The sequence below is a fragment of the Carassius gibelio genome, chromosome B23 (assembly GCF_023724105.1).
Source record: "Carassius gibelio isolate Cgi1373 ecotype wild population from Czech Republic chromosome B23, carGib1.2-hapl.c, whole genome shotgun sequence".
Taxonomy (NCBI): domain Eukaryota; kingdom Metazoa; phylum Chordata; class Actinopteri; order Cypriniformes; family Cyprinidae; genus Carassius; species Carassius gibelio.
In genome coordinates, this window is record NC_068418.1 from 25,019,003 (window position 1) to 25,046,320 (window position 27,318).

General features: G+C 35.3%; 1 protein-coding gene across 1 annotated transcript in view; it reads right to left on the bottom strand.

Annotated features, from left to right (window-relative positions):
* Positions 1-1,714: 1,714 nt before the first annotated feature.
* Positions 1,715-27,318, bottom strand: part of ctnnbl1 (catenin, beta like 1) — a 45,483-nt gene continuing 19,879 nt past the window's right edge. Inside the window, exons 12-16 of the mRNA XM_052594468.1 lie at positions 19,824-19,921; positions 17,325-17,405; positions 8,994-9,131; positions 8,843-8,915; positions 1,715-2,082 (exon numbers count right to left, since the gene is read on the bottom strand). Coding sequence (XP_052450428.1) covers positions 1,994-2,082; positions 8,843-8,915; positions 8,994-9,131; positions 17,325-17,405; positions 19,824-19,921 — 479 coding nt within the window. The 3' untranslated portion in view covers positions 1,715-1,993. The remainder of the gene's footprint in view (positions 2,083-8,842; positions 8,916-8,993; positions 9,132-17,324; positions 17,406-19,823; positions 19,922-27,318) is intronic.

Here is a 27,318-nt window from a genome sequence, read left to right on the forward strand (position 1 = left end):
CTCATCAAACGAAGACGATTCATCAAGGCCTGGAGCCACTCAGAGATGTTTTTGTTACTACAATAATAATTTCCCGACATAATGTCTGTTCTAAAGCGCTGGGCCTCCAGTGAGTATAAATCCAGCGTAATGGCCCCCCGTTCACCCTGTCGAAGAACTCCGCTGGATTGATTCAATTTGGCTCTAGAGCTTTAACAATTATTCTCAACCTTCAGGTAAAGACTCTGTCCATAGCAAAGAAGAGCCTAGTAAGCAAACTGTCTCTATACGGCAGAACGTTCCCTGGCCATGGCGATACATACGCTAATCCCTCTGTAGAGGAGGAAGCAGGGATGTAAAGAGAGGACAGAGAACGAGAGAGAGCTGTAGCATTTTTGCGCTAGCTCAGCAGGCTTGCTATTAGCAAGGGATTGGGATTCTCTGGCTCATCGCCACTGGACAAACATCTAATTAATGGCCATTAGAATCACAGCAGCCATATTCTCTAAAAGAAAGATCAAATCTAGAGTGAGAAATTAACACTTTACTACTGCAAACAAAATGTGTGTACACATTAATATATTAGATAAAAATATTTCACAAGCGTTCCACGATGAAAATCAAACCAGGAAAAGCAATTTGGTCATAATTGAAACTTGTACGGATAGTTCACCAAAAAAATGTAAATTCATTTTTCATCATTAATTCACCTTCGATTAAAGGGATTTAAATAATGCAGGTATTCTATACATAGTATGGAAGTCAATAGGGACCTTCATCTGTTTGGTTGCCAAAGTACATCGTTCTTTGTTCCACAGAAGAAATAAACTCATACAGGTTTGTAACAAATTGAGGGTGTGTAAATGATGATAATTTCCACTTTTGGCCGAACTATCCTTTTAAAACTCTGTCCAGTAATCACAAATTTTTATCTTAATTGGTCAAATGTGGGAACCCTGAAATTCACGTTCAGAAGTCCGGCTTGGCTGATTAAGAAGCCAACTATTTTACTGTCAGAACTCCATGTGTTGACACATTTCCCACTGAAACTAAAAACAAGAGAAATACAATTAGAGTTTGCCGAATCACTCAGAGAACAGCAAACGTATAATGCTGCTAGTGCCAAAATGGTGTTCGATGTGTGACACATATTACAGGGAGCAGCAAGAAAAAGAAAAAAAAGCAACACAGTAAAATCCACCAGCCATTAGCAGGTTTATAAAGTTAATTTTGGACCCTGGATCCATGCAAAGGGACCTGAATGATGAGATGACAAGCAAAGGCTAAAAGAGAGGAAAGCCACAATCCTTCACTAAACCAGCCATCTGTAGGAACGCTGGAGAGGAGAAGAGACATAACCACAACATTTTCCTAAATTATGTTTCAGCACAAGAGTTGTTTCGCTGCCTGAATTGGTCTAATGAGACATTAAGGGCCCTATCATACACCCGGCGCAATGCGACGCAAGGCGCAGTGCAAGTGTGTCTGCTAGTTTCAGAACGGCGCATTTGCATTTTTTTTTGCATTGCTCATTAATAGAATATGGATAACCCATTCAAAAAATGCTCCCCGGTGCACTGACTTTTTCCGTCATTAAAATAGCAAAAGTGGATTTGGACACGCTCTGAGTGCACCTGCACCGTGCGCTTTACACTTTGGATTTAGATCGTTAAAATAGGGCCCTAAGTCTACTGGAAGGTGATCTACAAAATATAATGAAGAAAACGGCACCAGGTACAGAAAAGCACAAACTTTAATTACATGAAAACTGAAGTTGTTTTGACAAAATATCTGGCCTAGAAAACAATAACTATAAACATGAACAATGTGTTGGACATCAAAAAATTCTATATCCAGATTTAATCTGTTGGGATAAAATCAGACACATGAACGTTTAAACTTCAGATTTTTGTGGTCCAGTCAGGACAGGATGAGGATTGGTCAAAATCCATGCAGCTTCACCGTAACGCAGAGAAAAAAAAAAAAAAAACCGACACGAGCTCCAACTGGATTTTTAGAAGTTCTCAAGTAGTTCCATAATCCTCTTCTGCTCACTTTCCTTAAACTCCTCGCTCTTGCCATCGCCAATATTTTCTGCATATTCTGAAAAACGAGAGGGAAAAAGAAACAAGATGTTTAGTCATTTGGATGAATTTCATGTATGCCACCAAGCCCTGCCAAGAAAGCCTTCCTAATGCTGTCTCAAAGGAGAGGCAGCAATTTTAATCCGAGAAAAAAAAAAAAAATCAAAAGGGAGAATTTGTATCCCTGAAAGTATTTTAAAACATTTGTCACACATCCCTTTGACTGCCCACCAGAGTTTATTTCCAGACCCTCTTCTTCATATATGGAGGAATGGATGGAAAAAGCTAGGCTTTAGAAAAAGCCAAGTCTGGAGTTCAGGGTTTGAGGTAAGGGGATTTAAGAAGTGCCATCCTTAAACGGGCAAATAGCTTTAAGATCCATGGCATCTTGATGTGTGCCTTTGAGAGCGTGTCCCTCAGATCATATCTGCTGGTTTGATTGAGGTCTGGCTATTTCAAGACACTCTAGTTTCTCGTAACCTGCAGCGAGCTGGAACGGTGCCCGAGAACTCAAAGGGCTACAGACGCTACGATGAAAGCAACATATGCTTAGAATGACACTCTTATGACCACTCACCAATGTGATCGGACTGCAGGAAGGACACTTACAAGACTCCTCAACTTTACACTGAATGAGCTTGAGGTCTTATTGATTTACCTGGAAATCTTCTCTTCCACTAAAGCTCTGATATGGCATTAGCATCTGCATTATGACTCCAGGAAAAGCATGTGAACACGTTGAGCCAGGTTTGACGTCATTGACAGCAAATAACATTGGTTCTCGGCACATGTTGTGACCGTCTGAATATGCTGAATGGAGAATTAGATTTGAGCGCTGCAGTGGAGAACAAGATCATCCAAGATCTAATTTCAGTTTCTCACACAAAAAGGAAAAGAGCTTCATAAAATAAAAAGTAAAAAAGAAAAAAAAAAACAGCATTGGCTCAATGCAAAAAATAACAGCATACAGTTTTGCAATGGGGTTATATATAAAATAAAAAAAGTTAACCCAATAGTGATATTCAAAATACAGTACTATATGCAGCTAGTAAAAATAAGTATTGAACATCACCATTTTTCTCAGTAAATATATTTCTAAAGGTGCCATTGATTTTAAATTTTCACCAGAATTTGGTAAAAACCCAAGTAACCCGTACATACAAGAGAAAAAAACAAACACGTTCAGAAATTAAGCTATGAGTAATAAAAATGAATGACACAGTGAAGAAGTACTGAACACATGAAGAAAGGGAGGTGTAAAATGGCATGGAAAGCCAGGACACAAGCAGATATATATCAGTAATTAGAAAGCAATCCTATTAAGCCAATATTAATCCAATATTAGCTGGTTCAGTCTCAGAACCTACAGTACCAGGATAATGAAGATCTGAAGAACAAAAGTGGACATTTCAGCAAGACATACACAATCAAAGAAAGTTTCGATTGATTTCAGAGAAAGAAAGCAAGCAGCTAGAATGGCCCAGCCAATCAACTGACTTGAATCCCATAGAAAATAAATCTAAAGATCAAAGTTCATAGAAGAGGCCCACAACCTTCAAGATTTGAAGACTCTGTGGAAGAATTGGCCAAAATCACACCTGAGCAATGCATGCCAATGGTTTCTCCATACAGAAATATGTCTTGATGCTGTCATTACCAACAAAGACTTTTGGACTAAAGTATTTAATTCATTTCAGTAGTTCAATACTGTGTTACCTGTGTCATTCCAGTTTAATTCACACAACTTAATTTCTGAACTTTTTTGTTTTGTTTTCTTTGTATGTATGGATTTCTTGGGTTATTACCAACATCTGGTGAGAATTTCCTGTCGACAGCACCTTCAGAAATATATTTAAAGGAAAAAAAATTGACGTGTTCAATACTTCTATCAATATGTGATAGTTCAGAAATAATACTAAAATAACACTAGTTTGCAACTAAATGAGGTTGAATAAAACAAAATGTGTTAACTGTCAATCATTGGTGAACTATTCCTTTAAAGATTATTTTTAAGGTGGTTTCATATTAATAACCAATATGCATTTGCCAGATGCTTTTATCAAAAGTGATAAAACATTGCACTGAAGGTACAGTGTGCTGTCAATTCCTGCATTCCCTAGGGATTGAACCCATAACCTTGGTGTTGCTTGCGACATACTCTACAGTTTGAGCTATAGAAAAACTATCTTTAAAATGAAAACAAGCATTGAAAAATCGTTCACAATAAGACCAGGAATGTGCATTAAAAAAGAAAACAGGGTCCGTTTTGATTTCATGCCGACTTTAACAGTGTTTTTTGGAAGTGTACACAGCAAGCAGCAAGCGTGTAAAGGTAGACATGCTCTCGGATTAGTTTCTAAGCCCTGCTCAAGCCCTGGGACAGAGGATCAAACCCAGTGAAAAATAAACAAATAAATCAATACGATGGGGTTTTTTAAGAAGGGAAAAAAGCAAAGTAGCACATTGAAACACAAGCCTGAGGGCTGGAGAAAGCGGCTGGAATAACACAGAGGGAGGATTGGGGGAGTCTGCATGCTGGATGATTTGAGGGGGATTATCCATTATGAGCTCCGAGATGCTGGAAACTTCAGCAGAAGCAGAGGCGCTTCCCACTGACACCAGTACACACAGCTCAAGGTCACGCATCTAAGAGTATGACACACTCTGTATGACTCAAATGCGGCCTTGGAGCGCGTCGAGGCTTCTGTAGGCGTTTCATTTCCCAATTTATGCAGTAAAACACAGTGGCCACCGAACTCAGCACATGAAACCTGTTTCCGCCAGTCATTTCTTGATTTTTTTTTTTTATCTAGGTAACAGGCATTAGGTTAAACTTCAAATAATTACCAATAAACCCTGACAATGATGTTATAGATGTTGCTTACACCAAAAGGCGTTTAGAAAAAAAATAATGCAAGAAATGCTTTTAGCTAATATGCATGCAACAAAACAAGGCAGTGCTTTTACTAATGAGTTGATTTGTTCATTTCATCAAAAATACAGGATGCACAACAGCTGCTTTCTGTAAATTAAAATTCAGATTATTCTCTCCATTAAGAAATTAATGCCTTTTATTAGTCAATCTTATTTAATAGAGACGTTGCAGATATAATGATAAAACAATAGGATTAAGTACACAGAACAGAAATATCAAGTGAATGAGGTAGAACAAACAATATAATGATATATATATATATATAATGATAAAATTATAGAATGATGGATAGAAGAAGACAGAATGGCAGACAAATAGAATGATAAAGACTGACAGAACAAGAGACACAGATATTAACAGACAAAACTGATATAGAGACAGAACGACAGACAGCGAGAACGACAGAGAGATAGAAATACATGAACACGTTTTAGGCATCTGCCCAACCCAAAACAACAGTGTTTTCCTACTGTGTACTGAAACATTTCCATCAGCCAAACCAGCAAACAAACTGCGATGACAGTTAAACCGCAGAGCAAACACAAGCCGTCTAATTCCTCCTGTTAGATTTGTTTGAATTTCTCCCGTGATTGTGTTTAATACCACGCAAGCACATTTGCAGAGGCCTGGCACACGCTCGCCGTCTGACACGACCGCAGCTGCTACAGAGTCCAGGTGAAAATTTCAATTTCTCACCCAGTCGCAGCGGCCCGGTGGGGGGGGGCACAGATCCGGCCCACACCAGCTGCCCAGAGACACTTTCACACTCCTCCACACTGTCTTTAGTGTGAGGGACGCAGTGAAAGCTGCCAAACCACAACCAAGACTTTCACCAGGTTCTGAAGAAAAACTACATCATCAAAACATTTGAATGTGCAGCAGTAAACTACATAGTATTTATGAAAACGTGCACAGCTTCCGAATCAGACAGAATATTTAAAATAGCTAAATATAAGCAAAAGAAATAGATCATGAGTTTAGTGCTAACGTTTAATTGTCATACAGATAATTGCGATTAACAATTCTGTTTTGTTCATGTTACTTAGTGTAAGCTTAAATGCATTTTTTTTTACTTTCAATCATATATTATACATTATACAATACTAAAAATAGACTTATTTGCTTTAATCCTGTGAAACTTCATATGTTACTATTTATTAAATATTATATTGTAATATTATAATATCATGGATTTTGTTCTGACGATTAATTTTTCAGAAAAATTGCTTTAATGCTGGGAAAATGAATACAATTTATATAGTTATTTATCATATATTTTAATACATTTGTTACGATCATGAATTTTATGCAGACAATTGTCACACAAATAATTGATTAATTTTATTTTGTTTTGATAGTGTTACAAGGTGTATAATATTTATGTAACTATTTTTTATATAAATAAATATATTGATCATTAATTTTTTGCTGACAATAATCATGCAAATAATTGCAAATGATGATTTAATTTAGTTTTTAAGTAATTTTTACTTGGAATTGTAATATAATAATAGAAAAGCTGTATGTAGACCTGTATGATTCACTTCAATGCTATGACAGTTATTTATAATACATCTTATAAAAATATTATAAATTATTTATAATATAGTTAGGTATAATATAATTTACAAATAATTCGAGTATTGTGCTTCTTTTGGACTGATGCATGCAGAACCCGGCTGAGTGCCATTAAACAGTTTGAAAGATCAAAGACAATTCTTATTATAACTCTGTTACATTAAAGTGATTAATGCGTTTTGAATATGGGTATTTTTCTTACAAAAATGCATTGATTTGCTAGGCCTTTGTTCACCCCCCGGAGCCGTGTGAGACTTTTTTTTTTTTAATGGATGGGCGCTTTTTATTAAGCTTCTTTTGGACTGATGCATGCAGCACCCGCTGAGTGCCATTAAACAGCTCGAAAGATCAAAGACCGTTTTTCCTATACACCTAAGATGCCACGGGGGTGAGTAAAACACAGCCTAATTTACATTTTTTTGGTGAACTAATTTATTTAATCCAATCAGGCCTAAATATGACAAATATAAACAAATATGCATTTCCAATTCTAATGAATTTAAATAAGTTGCATGTAAAATGCGAACATTTTCTAGAGTCTGCGGTGAACGGACAGGCTGAAAGGGCTAAAAATAAATGAAATGGCTCACATGTAGCACTTGTATCCCTGACACCATTAGCTCACATTAATAGCACCTTCTTAAGAGCAATGCTTGCGTCTTTGAACACCCTCGGCCGCCTCTCTAAATGAGCAGCGAGAGCGCTGTCTGAACCATTACAGCCGCTGTTTTCATCTACATCACCGTTCAGTGGGAACCTCCTCCCCCCGATGAATCATTAATGAGGAAGTGCAGGATTTAATGAGAACAGAAAGAAAAGGGTTGTGCTTTCCATTAAGTGATACGGGAAAGAAGGCTAACTTGAATACAAGACAACAACCAATCAAAAATTGTTATTATTAGCCTAAATTACAAGATGCAAGACAACAAAACATCAGGAAACTTAACGGCTGAATAGCAATGCACTGTAATACTCCATTATATAACAAACAAAATCCTCACAAAGTTATTGCCAATATTTGTCATGAAGATACGGGACAGGACAGCTGGAGAGTCCCTCCAGACAGAATATTGTTCACTAAACTTTCATGAAATTAAATCAAGAGACTCTGGTTCTTCCCAAGAGAAATACTGGGTGAAGTATGGAAGAGTAGAAGTGGAGAAAAAGAAGGAAAGTCAGCGCGAAAGAGAGAGAGAGAAACAGAAAGCTGTCAAGACTTAATCAAGGTGCTTTGGGCTGAAGAGTGGGCGAAGCCGAACACCTCATATCACGAGAGAGAGAGAGAGAGAGAGAGAGAGAGAGAGAGAGAAAGGATGGAGAGGAGGAAATAAAGAAAAAATATGCTGCAGAGCACAGCAAACCTTTAACAACGTGAACTCATCAACATCTACAGACATGAAGATTTAAGTGCTGAAGGTTAAGATCAATATAACACTTATTGATTTACTAAATCAGCCATTTTGAGATTAACCGCATTAGTACAGTTAACTAAAACTGAAACTAAAATTAAGACCATTATAAATATTTCTCGAGATAATACAAATGTTAACCAAAATAAAAAATAAAATACAAAAATCTTTTTATTTCCGCTAGATGCCAAGGTAACATTTCTCGTTTTATTTCATTTAATGTACTAAAATAAGTGACAAATAAAAGAAAAAAATAACATAAAAGTTTTATATTATAATAAATAAGTAGAATAATAAATATAATTTTTTTTAATAATAAATAATACAAAAAATATGAGAAAACAATAGAGAAACAAAACCTGATTAAAATAGTAAAACCCATACTTACATCAGTGTAAATAAAACTAGTTTGATTCAATTTTAGATATTTATATTTAAATATTTAAATATATTATTTTTATGTCATGACACTATATTTTATATATATATATATATATATATATATATATTTAAAACAGATAATTAAACAATTACCCCACAATATCTCATACCACATTATATTTATGTAAAAAATTAAATCTTAAGAAATTTATTACGATACTTTTACCGTAAAGTATTGGTACAGTAATCAGAATTTAATGAGAATAACCAGTGAAAATAATGAAAAACACTAAAATAAAATAAGATGATGCATTACAGTAACAAATTTGGGTGGAATATACATTTAACTGATATTAAATAAAGTCACTGTGCACATAAATCCTAAGGGTGATAAAAATAGGCTTGATTTTATGTATGCGAAGTATATTTTGTCTTTATATGTTGACATGAGCTTCAGAAATCATTTGTAATCTTACCTCTCATTATATGACGGACTATTTTGACGGATCCTCCCCTGAGATTGAGGATCTGATGGACTCTCTGCTGTAACTGGAAGAGAAAACACATTTCAGCATGCAGAATTAAAAACAATCAGCTTTACCCACGCATAAAAGGATGGTAACATACCTGAGGGACGCCGGCGTTACAGATCTCCACCATAATGTAACAGACGAGCTGAAGAACGAAGAGTCCGGCGTCCAACCGCCGCAGATAAAACTCATCGTCCATCGCATCGTCGATTATCTCTCCACGACGAACCATATCCTGAAATGGAGAACTGACGATTAGACACTTACTTATAAACTAGATTAGTAACATTTGTTAACAAACTTTAAGATTGGCTTGAAAAGGCCTAGCCTCAAAGTCCAAAGCAGCTTTAAAAGCTTGAAGTTTGAAAATTTACACAGATTATGAGAGCACTGCGTTAACATGATTAGCATGTTCCTAGCATGATTAGCATGATGCTAACTTGTTTCTAGCACAATTACAGTGTTGTTAGTATTATTAACACTTTGCATTTTTATTTTATGATTAGCATGTTGTTAAGATGTTTTAGCATAACATGTTGCTAGTATATTTCTAACACAATTATTGTTGTTGGTACTTTTTTATTTATAATGATTAGCATGTTGTTAACATGTTTCTAGCACGATTAGCATGTTGTTAAAATGTTTCTAGCATGATTAGCATGTTAACATGTTTCTAGCATGATTAACATGTTGTTAACATGTTTCTAGCATGATTAGCATGTTGTTAACATTTTTCTAGCATGATTAGCATGTTGTTAACATTTTTCTAGCATGATTAGCATGTTAACATTTTTCTAGCATGATTAGCATGTTGTTAACATGTTTCTAGCATGATTAGCATGTTGTTAACATTTTTCTAGCATGATTAGCATGTTAACATTTTTCTAGCATGATTAGCATGTTGTTAACATGTTTCTAGCATGATTAGCATGTTGTTAGCATGTTTCTAGCATGATTAGCATGTTGTTAGCATGTTTTTAACATGATAATTAAGTTTCTAGCACAATTAACAAGTTGCTAGCATGATTAGAATGCTGTTAGCATCTTTATATCATGCTTACGTTTCTAGCATGTTTTTAACAAAATTACCACATTTCTAACGCAAATACTATGTTGTTATGATTAGCACATTGTTAGCATTTTCCTTTCTCGATAAGCAGGCTGCTAGTGTTTTAACAAGATTAGCATGTTGATAACATGTTTTAACATAAGTTAAAAACAAATTGCACAATTACCATGTTGTTAGCATGATTAGTATGCTGTTAACATGTTTTTATCATGCTTATGTTTCAAGCATGTTTCTAACAGTTATTATGTTGTTATGATTAGCATGATGTTAGCATATTCTCATCATGATAAGCATGCTGCTAGTGTTTTTCTAGCATGATTACAATGTTAACAACAATTAGTGTGTGGTTAACATTAGTAGGACGTTGTTAACATGAAAGAAGAAAGTCATATACACCTGGGATGACTTCAGGGTGAGTAATTTATGGCTTATAAATTTCGACTCGGAAGCAGCAGCTTAAATAGTCGATCAGTAGGTTGTCTTTCTCAAGCCAACCTAATACATGAATGCTGATTAGCAAGAAAACCACATGCATGTTTAAAAGGCTCTGGATAATTATCTCAGATCACTTCAAAAAGGTTATTTTTCACACTCTTCAGCTTTTCAGCACCTGCAGACGAATCTAAATGGACAAAGACGTTTGGCATTTGTTGAGTGCCATAATTGCAGCGATTGACATTGGCCTCTCTCCAGGGGATTTCAATCTTTTTGAGCATAAAGCGCTGGCAAGCTCACGCGTGTGTGAGTGTGCATGAGCAGAAAGGCTTGTGAACACAAAGGGAACGCTGCAGGAACAGCAGGCAGGCGAGAGCTGGCCGTCACGGGCTGCTGAAGACACACAGAACATGGCTCTGATCGCGGCGAGAGGCTTTCTGAGAGAACCACGCTTAGATCGTGCCAAAACCATTCAGATGTTTTCCAAAAAACCAGGACAGGTCGAATCACATTCAATGCATCTCCTGTGGACAGCATGTGATTTTATCCATTAAAAATGATTTGCATTGGAAAAAGTGGGATATCTGAGAAGGATGAAGGTCAAGTTTCTCTAAAGTGGCTTTCATTCATTCCTGTAGCTCAAAATGTAGAGCATGTGGCTAGTAACATTGTGGGTCATGGGTTCGCTTCTCAGGGTTGCATGAGCTTTTAAAATGTTTGCATTGAATGCAATACAAGTCGCATTTGGATAAAGAATCTGCCAAATGTGTAAATGTAAAACTGTATTTAATGAACCATATTGTGTCTCATGAAGGTTTCATAAAATTCCCTATAACAGCAGCCAAAAACAATGATTGAATAGCTTGTGCGACCTTGCTGATGCTAGCTGAAAAGAAAAGTTGTTTCAGTGGCCGCCCAAGTTAATTACATTTTGATAAAAGATTAAAAAGACAGACTTTCTTTTATTTAAAAGAATGCGGACCGATGAATCAAGAAAATTAAGACCAGAAATATGTTAAAGGTCCCGTTCTTCGTGATCCCATGTTTCAAACTTTAGTTAGTGTGTAATGTTGTTGTAAGAGTATAAATAATATCTGTAAAATTATAAAGCTCAAAGTTCAATGCCAAGCGAGATATTTTATTTAACACAATTCGCCTACAAAAAACGACCCGTTTGGAAAAAAAGCATGAAAAATGGGACCTTTAAAAATAAAATCCTAATATTTACTACTAATTTGTTTGTTTGCCTCTTTAAGAAGAATCGCTTTATGTATTCCCCAATTTTAAGTCGTTTTGGAAAACAGCGTCTAAAAACAAAAAAAAACAAAAGCATTTTCATTATATTCAAACTTAAAATCACGCTTTTATTTTGGCAGGTTGCCGTCAAGTAAATATACAGGCTTCCAGATTTAGCGCTGCTTATTAAAGAGCGCCAGTGGATAAATGTCACAGTTTTGTATTGTGCTTTGAAACGTCATGGCATAGCCTAGATTTATGCTGAAAATAAAACTTACACAGTACAGTTTGTGATCTAAAATGGTAATTGTGCATTAACAGCTGTCAACCATGTCAGTACGCACATGCTCTGTCAGAACATATTTATATTACACATTTTTTTTATTTTGGTCGCGCATGCGGACCACTTATGTGCACCCCTGTAAATATATATATATATTAGGGGTGTAACGGTTCACAAAATTCACGGTTCGGTTCGATACGATACACTGATGTCACGGTTCGGTTCGGTTCGGTTCGATACGTTTTAGATACAGCAAAATGTAAAAACATCTCAACTTTTCAGAATGCCGCAAGCGCACCGCGGGTCATGTGACAAGAACTAACCAATCAGCTTCATCCTTTCCCGTAACAACGTTGAGAGCTCAGCCAAGATGAAGGAACAGCTGATCATAGTTGTATATGGATTGCAATTTTTAAATAAATTTAGTAGCAGAGCTACTGCAAGCGATTTTTAGAGCTGCAAATCCATTTATCCTTCGCTGAAATTTCCGCGTCTCATGGAGAGAGCACGTCATTGTTGCTTAGCAAAGACAGACGCCTCATGAGAAAGACGCGCTTAGCGTTTTCCATGCGTTTTTAGGCACGATATGTGAACGGCCCCTAAGGCGCTCGCTCACTCAGCACGCGCTGAAGGCTCGTTGCAAAATGTCGAATGCCTTTAACAGACCAGAAATATAAGATCCTAAAATAACCAACAGGTCTGGTGTTTGGGTTGGATTCCCTGTAAGCTATAGTTTCTAAATGCTGCAGGGATAGTTTGCTGCGTGCATGTTTCTCCTTTTTTTCGTCTTTTCCCAGATAGTACTGACGCATATATCCCAGATATTCCCGCTATTTTTTTTTTTTTTTTTATTCCCGCTGGTACCCTGTCATGTTGCAGATGCGACATACCGTTGTTTTTTTATCCACCACTCTCTTGCCATCACCATTATAGCTTAAAGGGAATCCAAAGTGCACCCAAACACCAGACCTGTTGGTTATTGGAGGATCTTCTCATTTCTAGTCTGTTAAACGCATTGGCTATTTTGCAACGAGCCTTCAGCGCGTACTGAGTGAGCGAGCGCCTGCTGAGTAGCCTAACATAAACATATAAGATGGTGTTTTTTTCTTCTTCGGGAGTGTCAGGGGCGTTGCCTGTTACGTTGTTTGGGTTATTGGGCTACCTTGTTGAACGCATATCATTATATTTCTCTCTCTCTCTTTTTTTTTTTTTTTAAATATAATTAATTACTCCAACGAACCGTTCGGTATACATAATGCGTACCGCGTACCGAACCGAAAGCGTCGTACCGAACGGTTCAATACGAATACGCGTATCGTTACACCCCTAATATATATATATATATATATATATATATATATATATATACACATACACACAAACATTATTTAATATTTACAATAAATGTTATTGTAAATAGTATATATATTCATATTAAATATGCGTTAATATATATTTATGTTCATAAACTCACACACACACATATATAATTTCAATATTTTTTATAAAAATATTAAAATTAGCTATAAATTAAATGTGTATGAATATGTATATATTAAGTACATACATACATACATTAATGCTGTGCACTGTTGAATTATGCAAAATAGTACATGTAATGCATTAAGAAAGTAAATACTTTGTTGTAATTTAAGGAATTCCAGTTCATACTTAAGGACTGATTTAAAGAGCGTGCAAAAATATAATAAGTACATCATCACGCTGTGAGAACAGAGAGCTTCGATCTTTCGCAGGCGTTATTCAAGTCTCGTTACAGAGGCACAGCCTTCGGCAAGTCAATTACACGAGTGCAAATAACAAGCGGCTTCACCTCAGGGAAAGAGTGATTTTTAGACACTTCCTGTTGGAGAACTGCAGGCTGGCACAGGTGTTAATATGACAGGCAGAACAAAGCGACGCCGGGACCTGTGATCGAGTCTCACGGGACACACAGACTAAATTAATCTGAGCACACCCTGCCAGCATCTCCTCCGTGGATCCTTTCCAGATTTCCCAAAGAGCCTTGTGCGTGTGCGGCAAAACGAGAAGAGCAGGAGACGAGCCGACCGAGTGCAGAGGGGGTTTATGGGGGTCTGTGTTTAGGAAATGCAATTCGGAGAGAATTTGTAGCTGTCATTAAGCAGTAAAAGGAGGCGAGACGGGTTCACATGAGCGCGGCGCTGACAGCACTCCGAGGCGTTTTTAAACAAGGGCTCTGCTATGGGTGATATACTTTTATAGCGCTCGGAGAAAGCCTCGAACACGGTTTCATCTGCGGGGAGTGCTGGAGTTCAGTCGACGGGCGAGAAACAAGAGCAGACATTTCCACAGTCATATTCCTGTCACCGCTTCTGAGACACGATTTACAGGCCTAGAGCACAGAGTCAGATGAGCTGGATGGGAAACACACACACACACACGTTTTTAAATCGACACACCTGCACAAAGACCTGAAACAAAAGCTGAGCGGCATACTGAACATCCACTAACTGCTCCGTGGTTTTGCTGGACATGTAAAATTAAGCAACAAACGACTCTGTTTGAGTGATGATGCGAGTGAATCTCTGAATCATTTAATTGATTCAAGTTTGAACTGTTCACGCCATTAAAACATCTCTGCAAAGCAGGGTTGCCACACAACAAACCCTGCCCAATTGTTTCTCAAAACTAGCCTAAAACAAGCCCAATCGTGGGGTTGCTTAAACCCACAGACATTAAAAACAAGATGAGGCAATAGTGTTAAGTAGCCCAAATCCATGGGAAAACAACTGACTTCTGGCAACATATGCATATATAAGGAAGATTAAAGCTGCGGTAGGTAACTTTTGACGCTCTAGCGGTTAATAAACAGAACTGCTTGCGTCTTGCGGAAGAACATTGTAGCCGGAACTACTTCTCTCTGTTTATGTCTATGAAGAATCACAAAGGTACTGGGTTACTCCGCCGCAGTACCCCCGAAGCAATCTAAAATAGTCTGAATATAAACACTTATTATAGGTGTACCCTAGTGATTCAGGACAAGCTAAAAACACGGTTTGGAAAATGGATTCATGGTGTACTCGCTTATTATATACATTTTTCTACATTTTGAACACAAACAAAGTTACGGACCGCAGCTCTGATTGGTTGTTTTTTACCGGGAGCGATGTATTTCTGCAAATGGCAATAGGACACTGGGAGGAGCCAGAGGAGCTTGATTTATTCACAGATTATCTGTCTCATATTCTACTGTCAGGACATAATGACAGGTTTAACAAATATGTAAAAAAATATATTTTTTACAAAAGTTACCTACAGCAGCTTTAAGTAAACCACTGTTCAGAAAATGTATTGATTCACAAAAAAAAAAAAAAAAGTTGTGACTGGGGGATTTAGGCCCTTTAAATCTGGCAACCGCAACAATGAAAGCTTGTTTCAGGCTTGTTACCAATGCATTTAGATTACATTTATGCATTTAGCTGACACTTTTATCCAAAGCAACTTACAATGCATTTATGCTATACATTTTTATTTTTTATCATCAGTATGTCAGTATGTGTGTTCCCTGGGAATTGAACCCACAACCTTTAGCGCTGCTAATACAAAAGGCCGCAGGAACATTGCAAAATGCAAACATGATTAAAGTATGATTTATTATTAGGCATTTCACTCAGCAATGGCGTCTTAAATTGACCAAAAGTGACAGTAAAGACTTTTATAATGTTTCAAAAGATTTATATTTAAAACAAATGCTGCCTTTTTTTTTAAATATAGAAAATAATCTGTAATAAATGTATCACAGTTTCCACAAAAAATATTTGGCAGCACAACTGTTTTGAACATTGATGATAATGAGAAATGTTTCTTGAGCAGTAAATCATCATATTTTCATGATTTCTGATCCCGTGACACATTTCCTGTATTTTTGATTAAATAAATGTAGCTTTGGTAAACAGACGAGACTTCATTCAAAAAACACTGCACCGTCTCCAAACTTCAAGGATCAGGATTTGAAGGATCAAAAATACAATTAGTTCTTGCTCAGCCCATCCCTGAAAACTGTCTTGAACACACACACACACACACACACACACACACACACACACACACACACACACACACACTAGGATGGATAAGACACAAGCTGCAGGAGTCCACATCTGTGCCCAGATCACATCCTCAACATACACACGCCAATACCTCAGAGCACACACTCTATAAAACACACACTCATACACACATAATCAGTTACACACACACACAAAAACACATAAGTCTACCCTACAATGTTGGCTAATGAAATACAGTTACACAATGTGGAATAACTGCCCAACCTGACGATTATCATCATTAGCATCTGCCTTTAATCATCTCCATGTTAATTATCGCTGGCTGAGACCCCACAACTTACATAACCAGAGTTACGGATCTAAAAGAGCACACCAATTACATTCTCCATTAATAAACCAAGTCACAAAACTACTAACATTATCCTTTATAATAAAAACAATAACAGCCATAATAATAATAGTAGATTATTTAAATGTATTTAGTTTATACAATACTATCAGTGATGATAATATTTTTTGTAATTAATATGCAAAACAATACTAATCTATTAATAATAATAGATTTTAAAATTAAATGCAATACGTTCAACGATTATAATAGTTTAATTAATATACAACAGCAATACTAATGTATTAATAATAATAATAATAATAATAATAATATAGATTATTGTAAATGTTTTGGAATTCTGCAAATGTTGACATTCACAATGTTATTAATAAATGATAATAGATTATTTTAAAATTAATACGCAGCAACACCATCATCATCAATCATTATTATTATTATAATTATTAATTTAAATGCATACAATATTATCATATTTGGAATAAAGGTAATTGTTTCCACTCACAATGCTAATAATAAAAGCTAATAATGCTTTGCTTTAAAAATGTAATATGCAATGTCAAGATGATTTAATGCAAATTTTGCAAAACTTTTTTCCCAGTGTTTTTGAATAAACTTTAGCTTAAATGTGAAGTTAAAAAGGAATTCACATTTGAAGCATGTCAAGATTAGAAAACAGATTCATAATAAATAGTAAGTTGTCCAGGATCCACAAGACCTCTCTGAGTATCTGGATCAGTGTTTTAGGAAGCGAGACGAACCCAATGGTTTTTGTTTGTGTGTTGGAGGAGCTGTGACTGCACAGACTCCAGATGAGAAAGTGTGTGTGAATCAGAGATCTGTGTAAAAGTTACACAGCGTTGGGTTTTCAAGGCGAAGATCCCACGGTGACGTTTGAGTCTGGTAGGTCTGCTCTTATCTCCACACACAGATCTGACCCCGCCGAGGAGATACTGCCAATCAACCGTGTGTGTGTGTGTGTGTGTGTGTGTGTGTGTGAATCTTACGTGCTTCTCTCCTTCGATCCTCTTGTCTGCGAGCTGAACGGCTTCCAGGTATTTAAAATGCAGCTCCATGAGTCTGTCGACCTGCAGAAGAGAGGGAACGAGGGCGAGCGTGTTACAAATGCACCCAAACACACCCGAGATGTGCTTTAGGACACACATTTGCATTATGTGAATGATTTTCATATTCAACCGCGGCGAACAAGACAAATGGCGGCTGTGTTATTTAAAGACAAGCAGAAGCATCCGTCATCCCCCTCCCAGCATTTCCTGTGACAATCTGAAGACGAACAGAAGTGAGGCATGGTGCCGGTGTGGCCGAAATCTTTTAGCTCCAGAAACTAGCAATAATGCAGTGCTGCTGTCAGAGTGATGAAACAGGCCCCGGCGGGACTGTGAGGGTTATTTTAGGAGTAGTGACTGCTGAGCGATAACTGCACACGTGTCCGTCCAGGTGATGTATGGAGACCCCCCACAGAGACTAAAGGAGACGTATAACACCGGACACAGAGAACGCCGCCGAGACCCTCCAAACAACACCGGCATGAGGGAGAGAGGGGGGGGGGGAGAGAGAGGGAGGGGGGGTGGGAGGGAGAGAGAGAGAGAGAGAGAGAGAGAGAGAGAGAGAGAGAGAGAGGGAGAGAGGGAGAGAGAGAGAGAGAGGGGGGGGAGGGAGGGAGAGAGAGGGGGGGGAGAAAACAGGCAAGAGGAAAGAAAACGAGAGAACAAAAACCAAGGAGATGAAGAACAAAAGAAATAATAAACAAAAAAGCATTGAAACTAAATTCATTAATAAAAAGATGAATAAAAACAGGCAACAAGTTTATGAATAAAACATTAAACCAGCAAACAAAGAAAATAAAGAACAAAATGAAAAAGAAATGAAAAGAACAGAACAGACGAGAGCAAACAAAACAAAATAGCTAGGAAAAAAAAGGAACAAGCATAAGAATAAATGATAAAAAGGGAAACAAACCAAACTGATTAAAAAATACTCAAAACAGCAGGAGCAACACATGAAAAAAATGGAAGAATAAACAAAAAAAGAGACAAATTAAAAAAAGGGAAGAACAAAAATAAACCAACAAGACCAAACAAAACAAAAAAAGGATAAAAAAGCAACAAACTGAAAAAATTAGTGAAAACAAAAAACAAACAAACAAACAAGCAAACCAAACAGAGGGAAACGAAGAACACCAAACAAAAGAGGAAAAGGAAAACATGAAAAAAGCAACAAATAAAAATAAATAAATGATAGATTGAAGGAATTTATAAAATAATGAAAAAACAATGAACAAAGCAAAAAAGAACAATAACCAAACAAAAAACGCATGAAAAAAAGAACAAATGAAAAAGCAAAAAAGTATGAAGAAACCAACAAAGGATAAACTAAAAGATTTCGAAGAAAAATAGAAGAAAAAAAATTTAATAAATACAATAAAGCCAAAACAAAACTGAAGGAAATAAAGAACACTCGATGAAAGACAAGAGAAGAATAAAAGAGAAATGGAAGAACAAAAAAAAAAAAAATAGACTATAGGATGATATGATGAATAACAGTATGAACAAACAAAAGAAAGAGAACCAACAAAAACCAACCGAAAATAACGAAATAACAAAAAATCCCACCAATGAATGAAACGAAGAACAAATGCAAGTCTCAACAAACTAAAAGAATTAAAGCTGCGGTAGGTAACTTTTGACGCTCTAGCGGTTAATAAACAGAACTGCTCGCGTCTTGCGGAAGAACATTGTAGCCGGAACTACTTCTCTCTGTTTATGTCTATGAAGAATCACAAAGGTACTGGGTTACTCCGCCGCGGTACCCCCGAAGCAATCTAAAATAGTCCGAATATAAACACTTATTATAGGTGCACCCTAGTGATTCAGGACAGGCTAAAAACACGGTTTGGAAAATGGATTCATGGTGTACTCACTTATTATATACATTTTTCTACATTTTGAACACAAACAAAGTTACGGACCGCAGCTCTGATTGGTTGTTTTTTACCGGGAGCGATGGAGTTTCTGCAAATGGCAATAGGACACTGGGAGGAGCCAGAGGAGCTTGATTTTTACACAGATTATCTGTCTCATATTCCACTGTCAGGACATAATGACAGGTTTAACAAATATGTAAAAAATATATTTTTACAAAAGTTACCTACAGCAGCTTTAATAAACAAGAGTATACAAAAATAAATAAATGAATAAAACAGAAAAAAAAAACAGAAATAAACAACATATCTAGCAAAAAAGCAAAAAACGAAAGCATCAAAAAAGAAAGCGAAAGGAAAAGACGATGGTGACAGAAGTTTTAATTGCGGTTCTGAATCTAAAATGTTACAATTATAACAACACTTCTATTGAACTGGTGAGACAGCAGCACAGCATTAAACCCATCTGCCAGCCAACTCTCCTCTAAAGCGCTCTTCTTTCGTCACTCCGCCGTTTATAGAAGCAGAAGATAATAAAGCCGTATGTCAGCGCTCTTATTTTTACCTTCTCGCAGTCGTTCTCGGTGAACTTGCTGAGGAGACGACTTCTCTGCTGCCCTTTGAGGTTCCTCAGCATGGAGGCGATGATGGAGCACACATGCTCTGCCAGAACAAAACAAGGCTTTAGTGTCCTGATCTAACACATTAGTGTCCTCCACTCACAGTACATCAGTTAAAGCGGCGAGCGATGAGTGGGAGCTGACGTCCTCCTGCAGGTTTAATAAGTAGGTTTCAAACTTTCTCTTGCAGCTGTCAGAGTGAAAGCAATGTAAAGTTGACTAGAGAAACTATATGAGGGGATGAGTTATGAAGACTTTTCTTTTCTGGATGACTTCAATCTGGACTTGAATCACAAGGATTGTGGGTTTTATAAACTTCTGATCAGAAGAAGATGATTTGTCATGTTTTTGAAAGCAGTAGGGCTGCAAAACTATTAGTTGCGATTAATCGATTCAAAATAAAAGTTTGTTTACGTACTATATGTGTGTGTACTGTGTAAGATATGTGTATGTAAACACTTGTGTATATAAATATAAATATTTTACATATAAATCTAACTTTTTTTTCTCAAATATGTGTATTTATATATGCATAATAAATATAAACAGTACACACATATAGTATGTATCCATAAACTTTTATTTTGAATCGATTAATCGTGACTAATTGTTTTGGAGCGCTAGAACAAAGTCTCTTCTGTTCACCAAAGCATGATTTATTTGATTAAAATACAGTTAAATTCTGAAATATTATTGCAACACAAAATAGCCATTTTCTATTTGAATAGATATTAAAATGTAATTTATTTCTGAGATGCACAGCTGTATTTTCAGCATCATTCCTCCAGTCTTCAGTGTCACATGATCTTCAGAAATCAGGAAAATATGCTGATTTGATGCTCAAGAAATATTTCTGATCATCATCAATGTTGGAAACAGTCGTGCTGCTTCATATTCTTCAAATACTTTTTTTTTAAATTATAGAAAGCACCCACAGAGCCAAAAGTTATAATTAACGTAAAGACATAAAAGGAGTCTGTGATAACTGCTGCAAATGGAAATACCAGACTGCACTAAAAGCTTTAATTGATGTGGAGTGAAGTGTATGAAAGTCTTCACACTGCTGTCGCTTATAAAAACACTAATGCTGAGCCAAACGACGTGCAACAAGACATCAAACGCGCTTTAAATCTGATCTGACGGCTCGTTTGACTCTACAGTAAGAAAGAGTCCATCACATGAGACTCAGGGACTGCCACAGGAAGAGCTCATCCTTTTCCTAAAATTAAAATTGGTTTAAAATGTGCTCGATCTCAGGCCATACGAGATGTAGAGGAGTTTGTTTCTTCATCAGATTTGGAGAAATGTAGCATTGCATCACTTGCTCACCAATGGATGTGAATGGGTGCCGTCAGAACAAGAGCTGATAAAAAAAAAAATCACACTAAACTCCAGTCCATCAGTCAACGTCTTGAGAAGAGGAAAGCTGTGTGTTTGTAAGAAACAAATCCATCAAAGAAGTTTTTTTTTTTTTACTTCAAACGGTTGCTTCAGTCTAAAATATGAGTTTCAGAGCCGTTTTTGCATCTGTGCAGATTTCTCTCCTGATTCAGACTAAATTCTTTGTTTCACTAGAAATAGTACATTTAATGGATATTTTACGGAGAAGCAACATATTTAAGTCTTCTCCAGATGTTAAATGATGGACTGGAGTGCTGTGTGGATTATTGTGATGTTTTTACCAGCTTTCATTCTGACGGCACCCATTCACATCCATTGGTGAGCAAGTAATGCAATGCTACACGTCTCCAAATCTGACAAAAAAACAACATCACATACATCTCGGATGACCTGAGAGTGAATAATAATTTAGGAAATGTACATTTTTGGTTTAACTATTCGTTTAACACCAACGCCCTTCTACGTCGACTGCACCAAACAACTTTTAACGTCTTCTATAACAGCGCGTCCATGAAAGCCGTTCTCCATCAGGTTAAAAATCAATATGTAAACACTATCTCGCACAACCCGTAATCAGACGGCCTTGATAAAACTATTTAATTTGGCCTCGGTCTTCGTCTGCACTGAATACAGATGAGTTTAAACATCAATCCGCATGCATCTCTTACACAACACATTACGCATCCTACTGCCGCGGGGCACACATTAATCACAGACATGAGAGGAAGCGCTGGGTCAGCACCGTGATGTCACGCTCCTCCAGACGGCCACCAGCAGCGAGGGACGTTATTAGCAGCAGAATAAAGTGTGTGGGGAGAGGAACACAGCCACGGGGAGCGGATGAGAGGAGAGGGGTGCAGGCTAGAGGTCTGAGATAAGTGTGTTATCTCACAGCTCTGCTGCAGGAAAGCTTCTGTCATCATTACACACAGGAAACAGGACTACATCACTGCGGGTCGCCGTGGCAACAGGGAGGAAGGCCATTGGCTGGCGGGGCGTGAATGCGGTGGGGTGTCCAGTAGGGGGCGCTACTCTATATGGGACGAACACTTGATAACCGAAGGCTAAATGATAATAGAAAGAATGAGGAAAAGCTTAATTTGACCATTTTTAGCTGATATGTCATTTGAGTCGTTAGCATTTATAGAATTAAAAATAAATACACTGTAATGTTCTATCATTTGTAATAAAAATTAAATTTAAAAAGAAAAATTTAAATATTCATTTATAAATTATAATTATTAAAATGTATAGCAATACAAAATATGTTTATATATATATATATATATATATATATATATATATATATATAATAAATTCATGTCATAAGATAATTTAAAGAAATTATACCAAAATAGTATTAATTAAAAATAATATAAAAACTATAAAATAATTGCAAAAATGTAATTTATAAATTATATGTAAATAATAAACAAATTATATAAGATTAATAAAGAGAAAATAATTAAAAATTGTTTACAAATAAATTACATATATAATTAAATACAAGGAAATATTACTATATCATAATTTATAAATTATAATGAATAAAACACATTATACACATATGCAAAAATGCATAAAGATGTTTATAATAAAATATTTTTTTTAAATTGTAAAATATGCATGATTGAAAATATATATATATGGTTAATAAATAAAAAATATATTTAAGAGCTGACATGTTATATAAAATTAAGAAAATATAATTTTATACTTTTTAAAATCAAAATACATTATACACAGATACAAATCATTCATAAATTGCTTAAAAAAATACATATCCATGACATGAATCCATTTTGATGTGTAAAGTTCCTTCATTAAGCTATCGTATGCCTTCAGATGATGTCAAATATACGGCACGAGTCAAAAGGACTGCTTTCACTGCGCTCTAAAATAGTGTTTGTTTTCTTAGAGCTTGAAAAACTTAATATTCGCTCAAAGAAAAAAGAAAGTCAACAACATGAGCATGAATAAATGACAATAAGCATTTTTGGGCATACAATGCCATTAAAATACAGCCTGGGAATTAAAAAAATGTAAATTATCTCAAAGGCCCAGCAGAAAATATTCCTCAGGTATTTACATTTGCATTATTTACGAAATACCAGATAAAGAAAAACTTGATCCAAAAGCCTTTTCAGCAACTGATTTACATAAGCATGTGTTCTTCTGCATAGAGAGACAAGACAAAGGTTTTTTATTACAGTTGAAGAAAATCCCAGGAAACAAAGCGGATTATCACATTATCATGGTACGAATCTGCAGCAAAAGAACTGCTAATTCTCAATAATGAATGCATTAGTGAAAGCGCTGAGGACGTCCTAACAATGATCTGAGACGGGAGAATTAGCAGAGCTCTGGAGATCAGCGCAATTACACCACGCTCTTGATCTAATATAGCACAGCGACTCGAGCACTTCCCGCGATTATTACGTGTCCGGTAGAGATTAAAACGCAGTTAAAAGACATTCATTAGAAATAAATGAAGTGCTGCTTCAACCTCTTCGTCATCAGTTCGGTTCACGTTCGGCCGATTCTGAGTCGCGCTGAGACATCGAAGCTAATGGGTTTGTCTCAAACGTTGTCTTACAACTCTCCAAAGATTATTCATTTAGTCTAACAGAGCTCACAAACCCCGAGAAAGAGCCAGGAATTTCATTTAGCTTAACTATGGGCTAAAATAACCAAAGAAAGAAAGAAATAATCGTATAAAATTGACACATCTGTGAACTGTTTAACTAAAATTAAAATATAAAAACTCATTCAAAATACTAATAAAACTTTTTTTTATGTTAACTGAAAACAAATTATTTCAATTAGTTGCATTTTTTTAAATGAACAACATTTCTATGAAATTTCAATTTTCATTTTTATTAATTTTTTTTGTTTAACTTGATTTGCGCTAATTATGAAGATTAAACTGAAATAATTTATAAAAGCCATATAGATATTTTAGAGAGAAAAAAAAAAACTAATATAAAATTGCAAACACAACCAATAACTAATAACAAAAACAAATGAAAATGAAAATACAAAATTAAAAACTTCAGCTATTAACAAAACTACATGTCAATGATATTAAAATAACTACTGGAAATTATCCACAAAAAAAAAAAACTTAAAAATGATTTAAAATATTAAAAAAATAAACTTACTTTTCTTTCAGCTAGCTGTCAATGCAACATTTTAATTTTAATTTACTTTAATGTGATGTTCCAAAAAAAAAAAAAAAAAAAAAATGAAATACATTTTTTTAAATATACAGAAAAAATGACAGGTAAAAAAAAAATAAAAAAAATAAAATTAATAATAATTATATATATATATATATATATATATATATATATATTTATATATATATATATAAAAAATAAAAAAACACCAAATTACTCAAATTTAAACTAAAATTAAAATGGAAATGAAAACATATATAGGTTAATAAAAAAAAATTAACAAGATACTAAAATTACACTAGTCAGAATTAGTTGTCCCTCTTTTAGTCTCATCTTAATTCTGCTGTATCCTGAGGATGTTCATCTTCACCGGCCCGAGGCTGATGTGACCCTCTTCCCTGCGGCTAAAACGAACCCAAACCCTCCAGGTATTTCAGAGCATTTCCCTGAGTCTCAACCAGACACACACACACACACACACACACCTCTCTCTATCTCTGGAGAAAACGGCCAAGCTGCATTCAAGACGTTTATAACGGAGGAAGCTTAAATTGGCTGATGGCGAGTTCAACTTACTTCACTCTTAACACATCATTAGCAAAAACGTTCTGTGAACGTTGTGTGAAAGCGTCTCTTTCTCTTCGTGTCTGTCAGGATTGTTTACCCGTCGACGGTTGTTTCTCTTTTCTACACAAAGCAGGACGCCGTTCATTTGTTTGGTGATTAACGCTGCAGAAGTTTACTTTTTTGTTGCTCTTCCCACTTCTTTTAAACTATCATCCGTCAATAAAAGCCTTGCACACACTGCAGAGTGGCAGAAGACATTATTCCTCCTCTCTAAATCCTTCCGGTCTGTTTGCAAACACAAAGAGTGTTTTCTAATCAGCTAATTACGAATGCTAATGCGAGCCGAGCACATTTCAGAGGGTGTTTTATGGGGATCAGTCTGAACTTTTTCGATCGGCCGTAAAAGCTTAGCCGTTTAATTACTCAAACTCTCAGTCGTCAAAGCTGCTAATTAATTAAGCGCTGCGTCTTCATAAACAACTTTTGTCGTCAAGAAATAAGAAGCTAACAGCTGATTGATGCCGGAGTAATCTACACCCAACACACTGACAACGGCATAATACCATGTGTGCTCCAACACAACAAACCATTACAAATGTGTCAAGTGTTTTATTATGAAGGAGAAACAGTTACTGTTGAGGACGAATTAGCTAAGTCACAGCACATGCAAATATTTATTTCTATTTTATAAATGTATTCAGGATCCTAAATACTATAACAGATCCTAAAAATAAGCAAAGTGCAATGTACTAAATAAATAAACAAATAAACATCTACACAAATACTAGCATGATTAATAGGCTACTGCAGTTTGGGGAATATATCATGTAAAAATATATATTTTTTTTTGTTTACATTAAAGTAAAAAATATTGATATGCAATAATGGTTAACTGGTCCTAAAAACAGGGTTCATGTTCCTCAAAAACAATGTGCAATTAAAAGAAAAAAAAAAGAAAATGTGTGCAAATTTAGCTATAGGAAAATCAACTATCTGAGGATGCAAAAAAACTCTAAATACTGAGAAAATCATCTTTAAAGTTGTCCAAATGAAGTTTTTAGCAATGCATTTTACTAATCAAAAATGAAATTTAGATATAATTATGGTTGGAAATTTACAAAATATCTTCACGGACATGATCTTTACTTATAAAAACGTATAAAAGTAAAATAATAAACGATAATTTTGACCTATACAATGTATTTTTGGCTGTTGCTACAGATAAAAACCAAAATTTATAAAAGCCGTATAGACATTTTGGAGAGAAAAAAACTAATATAAAATTGCAAACACAACAAATAACTAATAACAAAAACTAAAACGAAAATACAAAAATAAAAACTTCAGTTATTAATAAAACTACATGTCAATGGTATTAAAATAACTACTGGAAATGATCCACAAAAAAAAAAAAAACTTAAAAAAATACTTACTTTTTTCAGCTAGCTGTCAGTGCAACATTTTTAATTCACTTACTTTACATTTACTTTAATTTGATGTACCAAAATAATTTTTTTTTTTTAATGAAATAATTTTGTTTAAATATACAGAAAAAAAGGACAGGTAAAAAAATAAATAAAACAATTATATATATATATATATATATATATATATATATATATATATATATATATATATATATATATATATATATATATATATATATATATATATATATATATATATATATAATAAAAAATAGGAAAAAATAAAAACACCAAATTACTAAAATTTAAACTAAAATTAAAATGGAAATGAAAAAATATATAGGTTAATAAAAAAATATGAAAAAGCATAGTCCCAAAATAGAACTTTTTTTGTTTTGAAGCCACACATGCATGTAAGCATGTAAACGAAACCCGTTAGGACCTTTAACTGTTTTTGTGTGACAATGAAGCATTGCATTACATTTGCAAATAAACTAAAAGTAATAGAAGTAAATTAATAAGTAAATATTATTAAATTATTAGTATTAAAGAAAAATGATACTTATGGTCTACTATGTATAATATAAGTGTTTCAGTAATTTTACTTATTAGTCTTCAATCCTCCTTTTCGAAAACGTCGCTTTGAATAAAGTCATCTGCTGGATGTGGAAATTAAGATGCAGTTTTATAATACTGCATAAATACTTTCCTGTTTGCTTTCCAACTAAACCCTGAATAAGATCCACTTTAAGCTTGATTTCAGACATGTCTCTTTCCACACCATCCAAACACATCTTACACATGCAGATCCATCAAACACATCTTCCTCCAGTGTGTAAGTGTCTGAAATAACAGCATCCCCCATC